Source organism: Talpa europaea, assembly GCF_964194135.1.
Source record: "Talpa europaea genome assembly, chromosome: 5".
NCBI lineage: Eukaryota > Metazoa > Chordata > Mammalia > Eulipotyphla > Talpidae > Talpa > Talpa europaea.
In genome coordinates, this window is record NC_140071.1 from 26,277,952 (window position 1) to 26,294,925 (window position 16,974).

Here is a 16,974-nt window from a genome sequence, read left to right on the forward strand (position 1 = left end):
GCCTTAAATGACATTTTAGATGAACTTAATAGTAGGTAGATTCGGAACATCCCACTGATAAGCAGCAGAATACATGTTCTTCTAAAGTGCATGTGACACATTCTCAGAGACAGATCATATGTTGGGCCACAAAATAAATCCCAATGAATTTAAAAAGACTGAAATCATACCAAGCATCTTATCTGATCATGAGCTATGAAACTAAATCCCTAGAAAAAAAAACCTGTAAAGATCATAGGTATGTAGAGGTCAAAGAACATGTTTACGAGAAGTTGTTGATTCAATGAAGAAACTTAAGGAAAAATTAAAAAGTACCTGAAGAAAAATGAAAATACAAGATACCATAATCCTATGGGTTTCAGCAAATGGTTCTAACAAGGAAGTTCATAGCCATACAGGCCTACCTCAAGAAACATCTCAAATAATACAATTTAACTTTACACCTCAAAGAACTAGAAAAATAATTTAAACCCAAATTAGTAAATGGAAGGAAAAAATAAAAATCTGGGTGGAAATAAATGAAACCCAAACTAAACAAACAGAAAGGATCAATGAAACTAAGAGCTTGAAAGCCAAAGCAATCTCGAGAAAAGACCAAAGTTGTATACTGTTGGTGGGAATATAAATTGATGTAGCCACTGTGAAAGGGGTCGATAGATGATGTTTTGTATACATACAAATGCAGAAATGGATTGCTACTTAATCAATGATATTTTTCCATTTGCAACAACATAAGGCTGTTATACTAGGTGAAATAAGATGGAGAAAAATAATTATTATGACTTCACTCATGTAGAACATAAAAAAAAATAACAAAGTTCAAACAAAAACTCAGATACAGTGAAGAGATTGGTAACAGAGCAGGTGGAGCCTATGGAGTTTGAAATCAGTAACAGAAGTCAGTTGCATCGTGCTGGAGTTAAAGTAAACTTTTGATGGCAATCATGTATCATATACAGAAGTCAGATTATAATGTTGTGTAAAACTTACATTATAAACATGTTAACCTCAATTTTAAGAAAGTCTTGACCATCATATCCTTAACATAGATTGTACTTTAGAGAGAATCAATATAAAGAGGAAGATTTTCAGATTCAGTTGCTTTCTAGTAATTATACTGTCACTTATTTTTGACTCAGGTAATGAATATCATTCTCATAAAAAGCTAACATTCATAGACTAAATCATAAGCTAATTTCTTTTTTTTTTACTTTTATTATTTAGTTTATTTATTTGTTTGTTTGTTTTTGTTTATACATGTACTGGGTACAGTCAGAAGAGCGGGAGGGTGAGAAAATTCACCAGAGCCAGAATGGGGAGCAGAGCAGGCAGAAGGACCGAAGTACACTGCTGAGGGGAGCAGTGGGCGGCAGGAGAGGTCTGCACGCCATGTGGGACCCTCCTGTGGCCGGGGAGCAGCCGGGGATCGAACTGGTGCTGCAGAGGCCGCGGGCAGCTTTGCAACCCAGTGCTCAACCGCTGCGCCACCGGGGAGGCCCCTCATAAGCTAATTTCTATGCTAAGTGCTTTCTATTCATTCTCATTGAATCCTCATCACAACTCAGAAAGGGACAGTTATTATAATAACTGGTAGAATTATATAGTTGCAATACATGCTATATGTATTACATATAGAATTAATAGTTGCACGAAAAACCATATGGTTCCCAAAGTCTAAAAATATTTTCTTTTTTACCATTTACAGAAATTGTATACTATTACAGTCTAAACTATTACATATACTGCCTTAATACTAAGACCCTTTCTTCTCTGGATTTCTTTAGATTTTTGTAAATTCAAAATACCCTTTATTCAAATATCTTAAAAGGGCCTATACTTAATTGAAATACTCCTCAACTGGTATTTCAAAGTTCTTCACAATATATACTAACATCACTGAAGCACTGACCTATCTTTATCTTACTATGCCCTAACTCTGCTTTACGCCCTTATCCCTCAGACTTGCTTATATACTTTCCTCCATCTTCAACCTACAATTTTGTTGTTCCCTTTCTCATCCCAAGTCCTACCTAGGAAAGTCCCACCAAGTCTTCAAAGTACACTTAAATATCTTATTCCTGATCCCTTTTTCTTATTCTTCTTTCTTGCTCCATACTCCACCCCCTACGGGATCTGTTCTTTTTTCCTTGCAGCTTCCACAGTAATTTGTTTCTGTTCTTGTAATAGGGCTTTGCAGTTTACTTTTTTGCATTGCATTCAGTCTGACATTTTTGAACATCCTATCATGTTAGCACTGGTGGCTAGCCTCTGAAGATCAGTTAAATAGTTCAGTTCTCATAGTCAAACTGGTATTTTTTTTAAAGATTTATTTATGCATACAAGAACTGGGGTACAGGCCAGAGGTGCGGGGGAGGTGAGAGGATTCACCAGAGACAGAGTGGGGAGCAGAACAGGCAGATCTTCCGAAATACACCGCTGAGGGGGGCAGCGGGCAAGACAGGAGAGGTCTACTGCGCCATGTGGGAATCTCCCTGGCCAGCAATCGGACCTGCACTGCAGAGGCTGTGGAAAGCTTCACATTGTGACGCTCAACCCTCTGCGCCACCAGGGAGGCCCCCAAATTGTGGTATTTTATCCTGCTTAGTGGATTATAAGCACCTGATAGGGAAGACACTGGATCCTGTTCTTCTTCATCTTTTAATGTGTTCAATATTAGTGAATTTAAACTGCACTTTCAAGGATGTCATACTCTCCAGATCATGTTTTAAACTTTTCCTTAAATCACTTCATATTAATTTGGCTATTTTCTCTGTCTTTTAGAAGAACTATTAAATTGCCTCTAATTAGATATCTGAAGGAACGATGGTAGAATGATTGGCAACATTTATAAAATAAAACTTAAGGTTTTTTTCTGTCAAATTAATTTGGAGCTTATCCTGAACTTATGTTAAATTAGCACTCTGATCTTAAGTGAACTTAAGATGATCATTTTATAACCTTAGAGTTATTTCCAAACTGTTATTTATTTTTTTTTAAAAGATACTAAGGGGCCCCCACCCGGTGGCGCAGCGGTTGAGCGCTGGGTTGCGAAGCTGCCCGCAGCCTCTGCAGCGCCAGTTCGATCCCCGGCCACCAGGCGAGGGTCCCACATGGCACGCAGACCTCTCCTGCCGCCCACTGCTCCCCTCAGCAGTGTACTTTGGTCCTTCTGCCTGCTCTGCTCCCCGCTCTGGCTCTGGTGAATTCTCTCACCCTCCCGCACTTCTGACTGTACCCAGTGCTTGTATAAATAAATAAATAAAAATAAATACATCTTTAAAAAAAAAAGATACTAAGACCTAGAGAAGTTAAACAAGATCAGAATCAGTTACATAGCTTCAGACAGAGCCCAAGATTTCTGGATTCCAAGCTGGTGGTTTTTTGTGTGTGTGTTACATGTGACTATGCAGTACTTGAACTGTGTCTAGTTCAAATTGAAATGTGCTGTAAGTATTATATACCAGAATTCAAAAATGTAGTATCAATAAGCAAAATCTACTTTTATATTTATTACATATTGAAATAATATTTTAGATATATAGTGGGATAGGAAAATGAGTAAAGTTAAATTTTACCTTGTTCTTTTTCTGTGACTACTAGAAAATTTAAAATATTTTTGTATGTCTATAGTGTACCTGAGAAATAGAAAAATCTTACAACTTTGAAATTTTACATTTTGTAAAATTTAATACAGCTCTACTCTTAAGTGGATATTCAGATCACATATAATAATGACACAAGAGGGCCTCCCTGGTGGCGCAAGGGGTAAGACACAACCTATGAAGCTATTTGTAACCACTGCATCATGAATTCCATCCCCAATCAGGGAGCTACCCACGTGGCACAGCAGACCTCTCCTGCCTCATCCGCTGCTACCCTCAGCAGTGTATTTCAGTTAATCTGCCTGTTCTGTTCCCCACTCTGTCTCTGGTGACTCCTCTCACCCCTCACACCTCCTGCCTGTACCCCAGTTCTTCTATGCATAAAAGATAAATCGTTTAAAAAAATAATGAAACAAGATAGCTAAAAGAAACCTATATTATATCACAAATTTCCCTGTTAATCACCTATTTTTAATTTCTTAAATAAGGTGCCCTCATCTCTGAGAATGAAAGTGCTTTCTTCTTGGTATTGATAATTTCTACATCTACCCCCTTGTTCTGTTTTGTTTGTTTGTTTGTTTGTTTTTCTTAGTTCCCTATTCTCAGCATCTCTCTCTTGTAGAAAACATTCTTTGAAACTGGGGAATGGGGGAGAAGAGACTGTGACTGCCCTTCCTTAACTTTTTTTGCACTCTACTCCCCAATTTCCACTCCCCAACTCCTCCCTCTCCAGATATACAAAGTAAAGAAAATATAAATGCCCACAAGTAAAGGAAATGTAAATATCCCTATATCTTTTGGTTTTAACATTAGGGCATCATCCTTAAGATCTCCCTTTGAGCTCAGCCTATATTGCAGAGGAACTCTTCAAAGATACTTTTTCTCTCTTTACAAAGAAAGGTTATCTGGGGTTTCTTCTGAAATGCAGATGAATTTTACTTAAGTTTTTTGTATACTAAAAAGAGCCACCTTTCCCCATGTGGCTTTTGTCTTTCCTTGTGTTTCATGATGTGGTCAGAGGGTTGGGAGGAAAAGGAAGCTGCATCATGGAGAGAGGAGGTGGAAGACAGCTGTGGAAAATTTGGATTGTAGAAGGCTAGATCTACTACCACTTACATGCTAATGAAAACCAGAAATGACTTTCCCCGTTTGATCTGATTTGAAACTTTGTGACTTTCTTTCTGGTATGTATAGTACCCCCTGTGTTTTTCTCATTGTTGCTAGCTGTAAAACTCTTTGAAATTCTCAAAATAGAGGTTTTCATTCAGGAATAGAAGGACAGAGGATAAGCTGTGAAACTGCATTCTGCTTATAGTGGGTCTATTCAAAAGGAAAATCCTCCTCTGAAGTAACAGGAGGTAAAAGCAAAGAAAGGAAGCAGAAAGGTCCAGCCCTGGAGCCAGGAAAACAAAAAGATAATTGAAGATGCAGCCCAGAACATATTGTCGAAGTCACTATCAGCAAGATCTAGACTTCCATCTCACTTCAACCTTCTAATGAGGGTCTCAACCTCCCATCCATATATCTGTTAAAAGGATTTATTTTATTCATTGGATAGAAAAGATAACCAATTCAAAGTCAAAGTAGCACAAGTTAATGTGGAAAAGAGGAATACTGGAATGTGGAATAAAGGGAAGTAAATGGATACAGAATTGTGTTTGGGTGAAGGAGTCAATTAAATTACTACCAATAGGACATACAATGGAATTTGCATATCTATCAGTTATATATTACTTAAAAGGAGTAAGAGTTAGAAAATAGTGGAAAGACAAGGAATTGAACTAAATTCTAATAACCTCTAAGAAGAACATGCTATCGATGCATATTTTTTTTACTGAAACAAATTCCTTTCTACTTTCCCCCTTAAATTTTTTTCTTATTTCAGAGTTTATCATGATCACAAGATAAGAGGGCTAATTATTTAAGATGGCATAAAGGAATGTTATAAAAAGAGTTAATAACATGTATACATGCCTCCTGTATGCTTGGGAGATACATATATTTTTAAGATTCATTTATTTATACAAGAACCGGGGTACAGGCCAGATGTACGGGAGGGTGAGAGAATTCACCAGAGACAGAGCGGGGAACAGAATAGGCAGACTGACAAAATACACTGCTGAGGGGAGCAGCAGGTGAGACAGGAGAGGTCTGCTGTACCATGTGGGATCCTCGCCGGCTGGCCGGGATTGAACCGGCCACATGATTGAACAAGATACCACATGTTAAAAATGGAGAGAGAGCTCAAAATGGAGTCACTTCTGCCAAACCCATGCCACCTGACCAAGACTTGATACAACTGAATCGTAATTTCAGCCTTTTGTAGGGATGTACTCTTAACCTGTTATAGTTTAACAGTAGCAGTTAATCTGCTTGATCAGATCTCCCTGCCTTCTACTAAGAGAGTGGCCTTGCCTGAAGCCTCATTTTCTTTTGCTAAATTACCTTCTTACCGTACCTGCTGTCTAACTATAAAAACCTTCCTATATGTACAATTCCCAGGAGCTCCATTCCACTAGCAATGGCTTACATCTGTTTCATGAATTGTTGGGGAAAAAACAATTATATTTTCAAATTTCCTAATCAGTTTTGTCTTCTAACGTGAGTAACTCTCAGAAATGGCCCAAGCCATTACCTTGAAGACCATCTCCAAACATCTTAAAAACAAGAGATGTTGGAAGTAGGTGAGCTGGTTATGAGGTTATCAGGCATAACACAGTAAAGAAGTGTTAGGATGGTTGTGCAGATTTAATTCCAAATCTCCATTGGTAGGAGTTCCCTGAACTTTAATCACCCTCATCTCATCCTCTTCTTCCTTGCATAGAAGATGCAGATGTGCTTTATAAATGTACATGTACTTCACAAAAGGAAAACTTCTACTTTGTTTTCAGAGATTTTTTTTCCCATGTCTGCTATTTCTTAAAAACCAACCAAAGATAATTCATATGCCATACAAATGCTTTTTTATGTTTGCCTTGCTGAAAATTTTCATACAGAATGTCAGAATTTTCAAAGCATCTTGAGACTAGTAAACCATGCTAGTAACTTGCTACCAGATATTCCCTGTGGCACCTATTAATTTGGTCAAATTCCTCCTTTCTTGAGGTCCTCTAAATATCCTCACTACCTTAGAAAATGTTTAAGTCTCGTGCCAGGCTACTTTTCCTGGAATGACTTTGTTAGCATTGACTCCATAAAGTCAAATTTAGTTCCTTAAAAACTACCCTTCAGTTTTTTGTCATAACTGATTGAGTCATTCCAAATAAGGCCTTGGTTGTATAACCAGTGTTTCCAATTATGTTCTAATAAAAAGGGCATAATGTTTTTTAATATGTTCAAATAACTGTATTATCGTGAAAATAAATTCAACAAGAGTTCCCAAATTCTGTAGGGTTCATGTATGGAGAATAAGATCATTTACAAATACAAATTTTAATTTACACAGATCTACTAAATTGTAGTGAGTTATAAATACCTTAAGATATAAAGAGAAAGGACTTCCTTAAGTGTACAGAGACTAGAATATTAAAACAATATGAAACAAAACTATAATACCAAACTAACAAAAACTACAATAATCCATCCTCAGCTCATTCAGTCCTATAAACCTGTACCCAAAAGTATCAAACATAGTTCTCTGCAGGGTTCTGAGATACCCTATCTTTGTTGAACAAAGCATTCTGGGCTACAGCTGATTGCAGTTGCTTTCAGAGGAACATAAGAATAAAATATATGTAAAAGATAGAAGATTTAATATGGCTCTAGTTAACCTTACTGATAATGTCAAAAGTGAATGTATATTAAGAATCCATAATAATAATTTAACTTAAAATCATTCCCAAAATGTTATAGAGAAGAATATCTGTAGTCATTTTATCCCATTTTCAAAGAAGATGGTGAGTGCTCATATAGTTTGTAAAAATGGATGAACATAATCTTTAGAGAAAAAATCTTGAGATATGACATAATAATCCTTAGATATAATGAATATGCCAGATACATAGTAGGAAAATATTAGAGATTAAATCTAAGATAGGTCCTAAACATCTATATGCTAATTAAATTTTCTACATAATAAGTGAAGTGGATTCCTAATTAACATATCCTGTACTATTGTCTAATATCAGACAAAGCAGCACCAGGGTTCTAATAGATAAAACAGTGACAGCAAAGGTTTTTGACAAATATCAGTTGTTAGGAGCCTCCTGTTCCTTTCCCCACCCTGTCTCTGGTGCATCCTCTTACTGCCCCCCCACCCACCCACCCCGGACCTCTGGCCTGTAGCCCAGTTCTTGTATGCATAAATAAATATTTTTAAAAAATCAGTAGGTAGCAACTTTTTACCAATACAGCTTTAACCTCAGGATGGTTAAGCATCTTGTGTGACTTGACAACTCTTCTCTGCAGCTTATCAATAGTAACATCAAATAAGCCTTATTTTTTTCTAAAACCTCTGTTTTTAGACGGTTGAAAGAATACATCTTTGTGATTTTTCCAGGAGCCCTCCCCTCTGGGGACTCTTGAAGATAGTAAACACATTTCATTACCTTGCATACGATATACCCATTGCCTCTGTTGCTTCTATTAGGATTTTACTCATGTCTAATAATTTTAAATTTCAATATATATTTACTTCCATTTCATAGAGAAAACAAAGATAATTGAAAACTGTTACCAGCATTTTAGTAGACTAGCAAAGCTCAAAAATACACATAATTTTCTACAACCACGTACATTCTCTATAATCCAATTTCTCCAAGTGACAAAGATGAACACGTTTATTAAGAAAACACAAAATACCACTCTCTAACATGTAAAAATAAGAAAAGTTTATAAATTTGCTTATTAATCAGTGGCTCAGTATTCTGTCTTAGAAATTAGGTATTTAGTGAATATCCAGTAATATCTAAGATTTTTAAATTACCTAAATATTCTGGAAATTAATTTTCCAGATGAATCACTATAAAATAGTTACTGTTGAAATAAAATTTTCAGAATAAGGAATTATTTTTGATAAACAAATGTATATTTTTCATGATTATAAACATTAAACAGAATAATTAGCTTTGATCAGTAAACGTGTAAGTTTAGAAAGAACATGCAAGTAGAATAAAAATCTATGCTTGTGTTATGTTTAATACCAATAGAGAAATTATAGTTGGTTTTATTTTTTTATATAAAGATTTATTTATTTATGCATACAAGAGCTGGGGTACAGGCCAGAGATAGGCAGGGATGAAAGGATTCATTAGAGACAGAGTGGGGAACAGAACAGGCAGACTAATGAAATACACTGCTGAGGGGAGCAGCGGGCGAGACAGGAGAGGTCTGCCTCGCCATGTGAGTTGCTCCCTGGTTGGCCGGGGATCGAACTTGTGCTTCAGAGGCTGAGGATTGCTTCATAGTGCGATGCTTAACCCCCTGTACCACCAGGGAGGCCCTGTAGTTGGCTTTATTAAACCAAAATTAAATTTGTTTGCCAAAGATTTACCTATGTTGTGTGAACTTGACCTCTTAAATGTTTCTTAGGTCATGTAAGAATACTTTTAAAATCTAGCACATTAAAAGCATTGGAAGTTCAGTTTCCTTGTTTCTAATGATTTTAGGAATATTCCACTAAAACAAGAGCTTGTTTTTCCATATAAGCCAATCAGAACAAAGCTCCTAAAATAGATTTTCTCATCTAATTTATTAATACCATCTGGAGGTAGAAAAATATTACCCACTCACACAGCAAGAGGTAAAGGCCTTTCTGAATTAACAGACATGTAGACAGACATAGTCACACACAGACTTTATAACTGCAAATTCTAAAATTTTAACTATGAATTAATAGCAAACATAGCATTATGAAATTCACCTTTCCATATCAAAGAACTATTCTCAGTGAGTACAAATTCATTTGTTCAGATCCAAATAGACCACAAAGACTAATAAATTAGATTTTCTGTCTTTTCTCACCCAGTAGAAATAGGTCTCCAAAGCCATTAATCTATTTATAGGAATCTCATCTGAAGATCAAACCTTAAAATCAATTCCCAAAGTTATTAGAAAAACAGAGCCAGCTAGTCTCTTGTATATACCTCTTGGAATCAGCAAAGATGTTTTTGCACTTAAATAAAATGTACAACTCCTGGTGAAGTTTGCCTGACTTTGGTTGGAAAATCTATTAGGTGTTTCAGTGGGACCTGTTAAGAGACTGTGAGCTTCTAGTCACAAGACTTCATAAACTGATCAGTATATAACCTGTTTTACCTAAGTTTCTGTCTAAAAACACCGTATTGTTGATTCATGAACATTGAACTACTGTCCAACATCACTATAACTTACACCTGAACAGAGCTTACTTAGCACACATATTGGCACATCCTTCTTGAACTTAGAAACACTAGAAAGCACTAAAGCACTCACTCGGGAACCATTTTAAATAATGAAATGAATGACAGGAAACAAAAATATTAAATATCATTTTTGTAAATTAGACCACAAAGGGACACTAGTGTACAAAATGAAAGCAGAAATAAGAAGGTAGAACATTTTATTTTGCTTGGCCACTTAGCTGGGAACGTGTGTGTTAGTAGACTTAACTTTTCACCACTCTGTACATGTCATTAATGATCATAGGAGTATTGTGAATATTGATTTTGGCATTACAGATTAATTTTAGTGAGTAGGCAGATTCTCAAATACAGAATCCACAAATAAATGAGGATTATTTGTACATAACACTTTACAAAAAGTTGCAAAACACTCAGACAGTGAACAGGGCTAAGATCTGGTGTGCTGTAGACTGCATAGTTTCCTATTGACACATGGGTTTTTTTTGTTGTTGTTTTTGCTTAACTCTTCCCAAGTCCAGTCCTAAGTGTTCACTGTCTTGTAACTAGCAAACTGTTCAGTTGGACTGGTATAATGAGGAAAGAGGGGAGATGGAGGGGAAAGGGAAAGAAATATTACATGTAATAATGGATTAAATAGGATTCACTATGCACAGGCCACATCCTAGACCAGTTACATCAAATTTTCTGAGTGATTTTTGGACAGTTTTCTTCATATTCTAAATTTCGAACCGACTTTCAAATGTGCTTTCAACACAGAAAAGTGAAATAAATGATAAATATCCTGAATAACGTTCTTATTTACGGCTTTGGAAATAATACTGTATTAGCACCTATTTATTTGAAAAGAAAATTTAAGGGGGGGTCATTGACTATCATATCAAAGGCAGTTTTGGTATTTTTCTTCTTTTGAGATATTGCAGTTATGGCATGTACAGGATGTTAACTAATCTCATGTTTTAGGTCCTCACATTTTTATCTTATTTTCTTATTTTGGTCATTGTATATAGTTTTCATTGAAAAAAATTGCCTTGTCAGTGTATCTAAAGCTCTGTCATTACTTTGTATTTTCTAAAATATCATCTAATATACTTTAAAATTATTATGAACCTCTTCTGTGCCCCCTAACCCCCCTCAAAGTATTAGATACTTGGGAATTAGAAAGTAGAGTGATTTTTACACTGAAATCCCTGAAAAGCTATCTTTCTCTCTCCTTCCCTTTAAATTGTACTCAAAGTTAATGCATTACTTTCAATCAGGTATAATAGCTTGGTGAGGAATTTTGAAACCTTCCAAGTACCAGTATACCTTGTTTAGGCCTTCCAAAGCATTTGCTATTCTGATCCCATGCCGCTATTAGCAGTGGCTGCCAATTATATCGGTTTGTGCCAAATTATGTGGTGGTTCTTGGTTTGTACACAAATAGACAGTAGGAAAAATCATTAGTACTGTTCACTTCCGAGCTAATGTCATGATTTGAGATTAGGTTGTTAGAGGAGAAAGAACTTCTATAATAGGACTTGAACCAAAGGTTATTAGAGGTAAAATACTTCTGGAGCAATAAAAACACTGATGAATATTCCTCTGTTTTTGTATAGCTGAATTATAAATAAAATGGTTCTGTTAATAAAGATGAATTTTCCTTTTTTGCTTCATACATGGAATTTGTAAGTTAATTGTGGTCTGGGTTTGTTCAGTGGTTTTGTTTTTGTTTTTTCATGAAATTTAAGATTATTACACCAAACATTCATATCTTAGGATGAAGAATATCCCGACTGTGAGCCAGATTAGTCTGTAGGTTATAACTAAATGGACATTTAGTTAATTTTTATATTTATAAAGAAATTGAACCCTGGATATTATAGATCACATTTTTAAGTTTACTAGAGCATTTGCCAGAGGTACTTCTTTGACACTAAGGCTTAAAGTTCAAAATATCTTTGTGAAAGCATTCCAATGCATGAAACACCAAAGGGAGTCAGCTTCTCATCATTTAGGTGCTGGTGGTTGGATTTGTGGTTAATCCATGCCATATGGCTGCTCTTCTCAGTGGGAAGTGACTGCAGCCTCAGGAGCTTTACTCCATCCCTGGGGCAGCTGCCTTAGACTCTGTTGCTTTGATCATCTTCTGTTACACAGCTGGGAAGAGTAAGGGCTGGTTTTCAGTGTCCTAGTAGAACAACATATGGGACCACTGTCGTAGACTACACCTTGATTTTATATATGCATTCTTTAGAGAATATAAGTGTTCACTTCCATGATTTCATTCAAGAACTTGTTTAAATTATTTTAAGGAGAAGTTGTTTTAGGGTTAAAAAGAAATTCTTACAAGAAATCTAAGCATTTTACAAGTAACACTCCATTCTTAAATTTCTACATTCTAATTCTCCTAAGTTATGTTCTTTTTAAGATCAAATTTCAAATGGGAAATAGAAAAGATGAGTTCAGTTCATGTGACTTACCCATTATTAAGTACAAGTGTTTAATATCCTTTCAAGTTGTTATTCTTACACTTATTTGCCTTTTTAGCTAAAGGTCACCACTTGCTCCAATAGCCTTTATATTGCTACATTACAAAAAATAATTTGGGACAGATTGTGGTATGAAATATAGTGGGACCAGTAAATTTTTTCATCCAGGCACTGAAAGGAAACCCTTTGGAGAGGGATGCTTGGAAATGGAATCAAGATTCTTAACACAATCCTAAAAAAGAGCAGATTTTCCTTATAACATTGGTCCTACATAGTTGAAAGGTTTTCTGAATGATAGAAAATCCAAAAGGAGATTTATGTATGCTCCGACAAAAGTTTCAGTCCCTCATGTGAATTGTATTACACTTCCTTCTACCCTTCTTTATTTTTACTTGAGAAGCACAGTGCTTGTGTAGTTTTGAGAACAAATTTTCCACAGAAAAATATCAGGGAAAGAAACTTTTTCCCCTCTGTAGCCTCACAATCATATGTGTCACTGGTAGCCTATACAGTGTGCATACCTTTGGTAGATGCAGGTTTCTTCCATGTGTGTTTTTGTTTTCACAGTGCTTTTCCATCCACATTCCAATCCCTATAATGATACTTCTATTTATTGTTGTTATCACCATCAATAGCAACTATAATCTGGCTCACAATTCCCAAGAGCCAGCTCACTTCTTAGTTACCAGGAGAAAACCCAAACCAGTTGTTCTTTTATGTGTACAAAACCCTAGTCTTCTCACGTTGCAGTGACCCCGACAGCATTTAGAAAGTCTATGAACAGAACAGATAATACAGCTGTGTCTGCATTTTGATGGAGCTTAAAAAAAAAAAAATTCTCCCTGGTGGTTGAAAGACCAGTTAACTGAGTAAATGAAAGCGTGATTATCAGGCATATTATTTTTCTTTAATACCAGTTCCAAAATATTTCCAAGTGCTTTTTCATTTCTTCAGCTCTTAACCTTGTTATTTGGCTGGAGACTGTTAGAGGAAGGAAGGAGGAGACATAAGTTCTCTCACCCCTCATTTGGTAAGAAAAGATTGTGGAGGTCTTAGATGACTTACCAACAAATATAACCAGACATAGAACCTACACTAGAAACTATTTCCTTTGGCCACAACTGAGGAGGAACACATGGGAGACATAGACTTATTTTGCAAAGATTCAGAAAAGTCTTTTAAATGTATTTGCAAAAATAAAAGTTTATGAAATCTCACAGAACGAAAGGAAATGGGCAAAATACATAAAATTGCAATTACAAAGTATTTTAAAGAAATGCAGTTTTACTTATGCAGTGATTGTGTGCATAGCTTTAAAAGTCAACCTCGGTTAAAATTCTGGCTTTCCCATTGACTAGCCATGTGGCTCTAGATTGCTTGCATTTCCTCTCTATGCTTTGTTTTTCCTCACAACATAAAATTGGAACACATTATGCGTACCTCATAAGCCATGTAACCTATAAACTCTATTTTAAAACCAGATAAGGATTCATTTAAAGAACTTAGCACAGGGCCTAGCATATAGAGCATAGTCGGCCAGGCATGCTCCTGCCTCCAAACCCTGGTGTTGCTGTTCTCTTGGAAGCACTTTTCTCACACATCCACTTGGCTCACTCTCTGACCCTCCTTCAGGTCTTTACTCAAAATGTGACTTTCGGGAGAGATGGCTTCCCTGTCTACCCTGGTGAAAATGTTTGCTTACTACTCTTAGCATATAATATGTATTTTTAATATTAGGTGTTATATTAGCCCCTGATATACTATTCATTTAGTTATTTCTTTTCCCCTACTAACTTGAAGTTTGAGAATTCTTTGATTTATTCACTGCTTTACCCTCTGGTGTCTAAACAATCCCTAATACAAAGTAGGCAATCAATAATGTTTATTAAATGAGTAGCAAATGTCCCATAAATACTATTATTATACATGCTTTACTAAATTGAGTATTTTTTATAATTATTAGCATTATTTACTGATTAATGTAGGAAATGCTTGAGAAATTTATAAAGTTATGTTCAATTAGCTTACCAAAATCCCTACCTGTAGGGCAAATTTAATCTATTAATTACTAGACCCAGAGCACCACAAATTCAAATTCAAAATTAATAGGGTTCCAATGTGATGGAAATTTTACTTACATGAATACTTCATTTTGTATAGATGATGTGTTGCTAGGTAGTTGTGAATCAAATTTGAAAGAGAAATTCAGCTAACATTTATGAAGTGTTTACTATAAATGGCAAGAGATGGTATATAGTTAAGAGAGTAGCTCCGGAATCAGGTTGTCTGTTTTCAAATCCCAATTCTTCCCCTTCCTAGCTAAGTGGCCTTGTGCTAGTTACCTAATAATTACTATGTACTTCAGTTTCATTAATATAAAGAGAGTACTAATTCAAATATAGGTTTTCTCACAGAATTCAAGAAATGATTAATTACTAGGTGCTTTCTAGGCACTTTGTATGAATTAGCTTGTCTAATCCTCATGACAGCTTATGAAGTAGGTACTGTTCTTATGCTGTTTAGTAAATTTTTTAAATGTAAATAACCACTTATTAATGTGCTTATAAGTTCAGGGCCTCTTAAAATAAGATACAGCTCTGTGATTTGTTTTAATGAGTAGGAGATTACTGAAAACATTTTCTCTACTCTGAAAGTGCAGTTATGTTAAACAAGTGAACCAAGATTCTAATGCTTCATTTGCATTTTAAACCATTTGCTTCATTTGCTTTCTCCCTTCCCCCATTTCTTTATAGCAAATGGACTTTCTTTGAAGATGGAGTTTTACCAGTGGAATTGTTTTCCCTTTTTGGATACTGAAATAGCAGGGGTATACTTTGATTTCTTGAATAACAGACTTCGTTTTTATGGCAAAATTCTAACTATGGTGCTATTGAAGCATAAACTTTATGGTATCAAATACTGTATTCTGCAAGAAGAACTAGAACTCATGACAGTGCACAAGAACAAGAACTTATATTATTCAGTTTAGACTTTTTTTTTTAATGACTCCATGATTCAGCCATGAATCAAAGGATCTAACATGAGTTAGCTGAAGAAAATCCTGAAAGAGGAGATCTAGTTCTCATCCCTGTAATTATCTTATGAAAAAAAGTAGAAGTTACAGAGGTTGCTTGGACTAGGGAGTATAAGGGTGACTTAATTATATTTTCAAGGAAGAGACTGTTGATTTGGTAGTTTTCTGTAACTTTGTAGGACATAAAGAACTGAACTTAAAGTGGAAGATAAACATAAATAAATCTAGTTTTCAAACTTATAAAACACTGGGAAGGGCTCTGGAAAGAAGATATAAACTCAGACTAGACTAGACCAGTGGTTCTCAAATGCTTATGCATCAAAATCTTTTGGGATCAGTAGTTAAAATGAAGATTCTGAGGCCCTACCTAGAGAGTCTGATCCAATGGACTTAGAATTTACATTGTTATTGAGTACTTCCAGGAGTTTCTAACAGTCTTGGATACAAATGTTGATTAATTTTTTAAGTTTAATCAGGACCCTGTTTTGAGAGGTGAACCAAGTGCTCTCTCCTGGTCTTCTCCAACTTTGATTTATATAGATACACATATTTTTCTGTATCACTTCTAGTTGAGTTCAAGACTGTTGTAAAGTCTTTGGAAAGCGTTTGGAAAATAGTAATTTCAGTTATATTGTTCAGTGTTCCTCATTGCAGTTTCTAAAAAAAAATCACACATTAAATCACATAGAGGAATGGAAAATTTTATATAGGCTTAAGTAATTGAGCAAGGAGAAGTCAAATCATGGTTTACATTTTTGAGATAGGGTAAATCATCCTCAGGCAATGTTTTTAATCTCTTGTCAACAGTATTGTAAGGGAACAAATTACTAAGTAAGTATTTATATTTCAGATGTGCTGACATGTACTAGTGATGATAAGTGAACATTACATTTATGCAAGGTAGCCTCTGCTTGCTGTGTTATTCAAGTATCCTCTTTAATTTTGTTCCTGTGGGTTTGTTTCTGTTTTTGTTTTCTAGGATGGAGCTATGACGTTGAAGAGAGGAGGGTTCCAAAACCCAAGTCCAAGTCTTATGGTGCAAACTTTTCTTGGAACAAAAGAACAAGAGTATCCACAAAATAGGTTGGCACTGACTATATCTCTGCTCTTGACTGTGAATAAAGTCAGCTGTGCAGTATTTATAGTCCATGTATAATGCATCTTTTAATCTCTTAATAAATTTGACCTTTAAACTGCAGATGCATTTTGTGGTGTCTATTTTAAATGTTTTCTGATGCCTCAAACTGAAGATGTTAACATTTCCTGTATAGAGAAATTTGAGGTGATCATATCTCTGGGAAATTTAGACTGTCAATAAGAATGCTTGAAAACATTTTCAGTATTGAAGGTTTATGCTTGCTAAAGTGATTCTCAAGTTAACAGTGTTTATAAACTATCAGCTCTCATGATCAAAATACTGTCTTAGAAATTCTTTTGTTTTATCCTAAGTAGAAAAATGATTATTTTGCAGTTTGATAAACCTAAATCCAGATCTCCTTATTCAAGTTTTTTTTTTTTTTTTAAAGATT

At 35.3% G+C, this 16,974-nt stretch overlaps 1 protein-coding gene across 1 annotated transcript in view; it reads left to right on the forward strand.

Annotated features, from left to right (window-relative positions):
- NDUFS4 (NADH:ubiquinone oxidoreductase subunit S4) overlaps positions 1 to 16,528 on the forward strand; it is a gene marked incomplete at both ends in the record, with an annotated part of 80,831 nt that extends 64,303 nt beyond the window's left edge. The window contains one exon of the mRNA XM_084233784.1: positions 16,425 to 16,528. Coding sequence (XP_084089910.1) covers positions 16,425 to 16,528 — 104 coding nt within the window. The remainder of the gene's footprint in view (positions 1 to 16,424) is intronic.
- Positions 16,529 to 16,974: the final 446 nt, after the last annotated feature.